Source organism: Priapulus caudatus, unplaced genomic scaffold, assembly GCF_000485595.1.
Source record: "Priapulus caudatus unplaced genomic scaffold, Priapulus_caudatus-5.0.1 Scaffold568, whole genome shotgun sequence".
Lineage (NCBI taxonomy): Eukaryota > Metazoa > Priapulida > Priapulimorpha > Priapulimorphida > Priapulidae > Priapulus > Priapulus caudatus.
The window spans coordinates 145,502-148,736 of NW_014577629.1; the positions used below are offsets into that span (position 1 = coordinate 145,502).

Here is a 3,235-nt window from a genome sequence, read left to right on the forward strand (position 1 = left end):
TTTGGACAAATTTCTGTGTGGCGGCTGAGAATTTGAGCGAGGCGGCCTGCCGTGTCAATGCAGGGGTAACACTGCATAACATCGACGATGCGTCACATTCTTGCTCTCGACTTCAATCGACTTCAGAACCGAAGTCACGACTTGCGTCGGCAAAAACCCTCGCCCCGGCGTATAACATTACGCCGTCGTAACGTCAGACTTACGCGAACGAGAGCGCAGCGTCAGAGAAGACAATCCGGGGGAGTTTTTATTTTCACGCATCTTCTCTGCCTGCGCTTGGAATCTATCCAGGAGCGTGTGTCCCTTCTAATTCTATACATTACCCTGTTTACGTTGACGGAAGTTTTGTTCTTTTTAAAAGGGACAAGTTCTTAGAAGCAGGTATTTATAGATATATGCGTTGCAGTGAGAACGTCTCTTTCAAACATTCTGTTAAATATGTAAAAACGATAAAGATCCTGCGCTTTGCACGTGGGAAAGTATCGAAAGAAGAAGAGTCAAACGTCGGGAAATAGTTCAAAGAAGAAGTGACCAGGTTTTCGTGTTTTACAAATGGATGACAAATGCGTAGGTGATGAAATGTTGATGCTTATTAACTCACGCTGAGGTGGCAAGCATTACATCTCCTCCCTTTTCTTCTTCTCTTCTTACTCTCTCCTCTTCGCTTCCAGCTCTCACATTCCCCATCTCTCCATTCCCCATCCCTCCCTCACTCCTACTCCTTACCTCCCTCTCGTCCTCCTGCTCTCTCCTCCCCCTTCACTCATACTTACATCTCTTATCTGCCTGCAGGGGAGGGGGGCAGTTGGACTGCCCTCTAATTCTCCTCCCTTCCCTTCCTCTCCTCCCCTTCCCCTCTTAACCCTCCCTCCATTTCCTTCCCCCTCCCCTCCCTCTCTCTTCTTCCCCTTCCCCTTCCCTCCCTCCCCTCCCTCCATCCCTCTCCTTCCCTGTGGTACTTACATCGCCCTGGTCTGCCTCCAGCGGAGGGGCGCGGCTGAACTGCTCCCTGAAGAAGAGCCTCCACTTCTTGTACTCCTCACAGACGCTGTCCAGCCGTCGCTTCCAGTACTTGCCCTCAAGAATGACAGCCTGTGCGAAACAACGATCGTTAGTCGAGGTGTTAGCCGAGATTCTACGATGTGGTGGTGTTGGGGTTGGTGGCGGTGTTATATATGTACTCGCTGAGAGGGTCTATGTCCCCCGGGGTCACTGCGAGCGTCACGCCTGGGACGGATCGCGGTATACCGGGAACGTACCCATGGTCTAGCTTCTAATCATTCGGCGACCGTACTCCCCTATGTCCACTACGAGTCTAGGAGTCGGCCTTTACTGCGCCACTCCACTAACGCTACATGCCTAAACCCTAACCTACTCCTAACCCTACGCCATATCAAATAGTGACCAGGTTCGTTCCGGTATACTGGACCGTCAACCCACCGGTAGCGTCCGGCAGTACCCTGGGGACATAGACCCTATGAGCTGTACCTCGGCACATATCTGTTAGTCCTGATAACGACAAGCGACCCTTGAGCGTAACTGTTTGTATGATAGCAACATACAGTTAACGGGGTCGGCTGTGTGGTGCGGCTCCGAGCAGCTTGGTGGTGATGATGACGCTGCAACGAGGGCACGCGCGCTGTGCGTTGCCGCATTACTAAAGCCATGGATTTAGCACACGGTGAAGGATCTACACAGCTAACAACTAACAACTAGTGCCGCGTTTAAATTGTGCCACACTACTGCTGCTGCTGTACTGTACTGTGGCTGCACTGTAGCTTCATACTATACTGTCATCTATTATGTCAACACTGGGGTACTGCCACAGTCACTACCCTGCCCGGACACACGACAGCAGACCCAGCAGCAGCAGGTCAGCACTAGCAGCCAGCAGCACAGCAGCAGCAGCAGCAGCAGGAGCAGTCCAGCAGCGCACAGCAGCAGCCAGCAGCAATAACGATGGGCGGACATACGACAAAGCACACGAGAACGAGACGACAAACGCAACAAAGATAAACAACAACCAACAATAGCAACAAATAACCAACCACAACAACATGACAACAGAAGACTCGGATAACAGTCACTTTCTGTTAGCGTTGCGCACACGCACACACTTGCCACACCACTCTTCGCGACCGCCTCACCCACGACAGCGACGCACACGCACCCCACAGACCGCACCAGTGTGCAGCACCACGCACACAATGCCACCACGTGTGAGCACATGCACAAGCTGCTTACCTTGGGTTTCGTTTGGGTTTCGTCAGCCGACGGAATCGAGAATTGGGGAGATCAGCTGGTGGCATGTCTTTCACATCTGCAATCCATAAATCAAACCTAGATCTCTCGCGTTCTCTCTTTGCTGCCCCGCTTCTCTCTCTCTCCGCGACTAGCATGTCTCTCTCTCTCCCTCGTCTCTCTCTCCTCTCATCTCCTCTCTCTCTCCTCTCTCCTCCCCTTCTCTCTCCACGTGGCACAACGTTGGCATTCTTTCTACAACCAAATTCACACATTAAAAAGAAAAACTTAAAAAGTCTTCACCATATCCGGCTTTTCATACTGGGGGTTACCCGCTTTGCAGGTCCGGGACCTGAAGCGGGATAAACCCAGTATACAGCGGGTCGCAAAAACACTTTGGCCCCGAGTTAACCAGTTTATTCCAACCTCAGGAGGTGGTTTCAGGTCCGCTTCCGCACGAGCTAACGTCCATATAAACGACTTATCCCGGAGCTAAGTTTCCGCTTCACGAAGCGGCTAAGTCGTGCGCAGTAAAAACGACTCTATCCCGGCTAAAGGTTATTCCCGCGTTATCAGCAGTCTAAACGGACTTATTCCCGAGCATAACAATTTCCCCTTCAACACATAAAACGATTATCCGAGCTACACAAAGTTATCCCGCTTCGAAGCGCGGGCCTAAATCCGTGCGAGATAGAAAAGCAGTAACAGTGTACGGGACCAAACGTGTGAATATGTAATGTTTATATATGTACAATCAACCCAGTGCTGATTCTTCCCATGTTCAGTGTTGAACGTGCGGGACACGTTTGTGGAGCATAGCTATCATCACACGTAGCGTAGTTGAGTTGAGTAGTGAATCGACCGACACGAGCATGTCGTGCGTGCGGCGTGCGTGCGGTGCGTTGTGGGTGTGTGTGTGCGTGCGTGCGTGCGTGGTGTGTCGCAGTGCGCAACCGTGGGTGTGTGCGTGTGTGCGTGGCGTGGCGTGCGATGC

At 51.8% G+C, this 3,235-nt stretch overlaps 1 protein-coding gene across 1 annotated transcript in view; it reads right to left on the minus strand.

Moving 5' to 3' along the window:
* Positions 1–3,235, minus strand: part of LOC106811722 (MLX-interacting protein-like) — a 30,432-nt gene that overhangs the window by 15,943 nt on the left and 11,254 nt on the right. Inside the window, 2 exon segments of the mRNA XM_014815429.1 lie at positions 964–1,092; positions 2,245–2,299. Of these exon segments, the coding sequence (XP_014670915.1) occupies positions 964–1,092; positions 2,245–2,299 (184 nt within the window).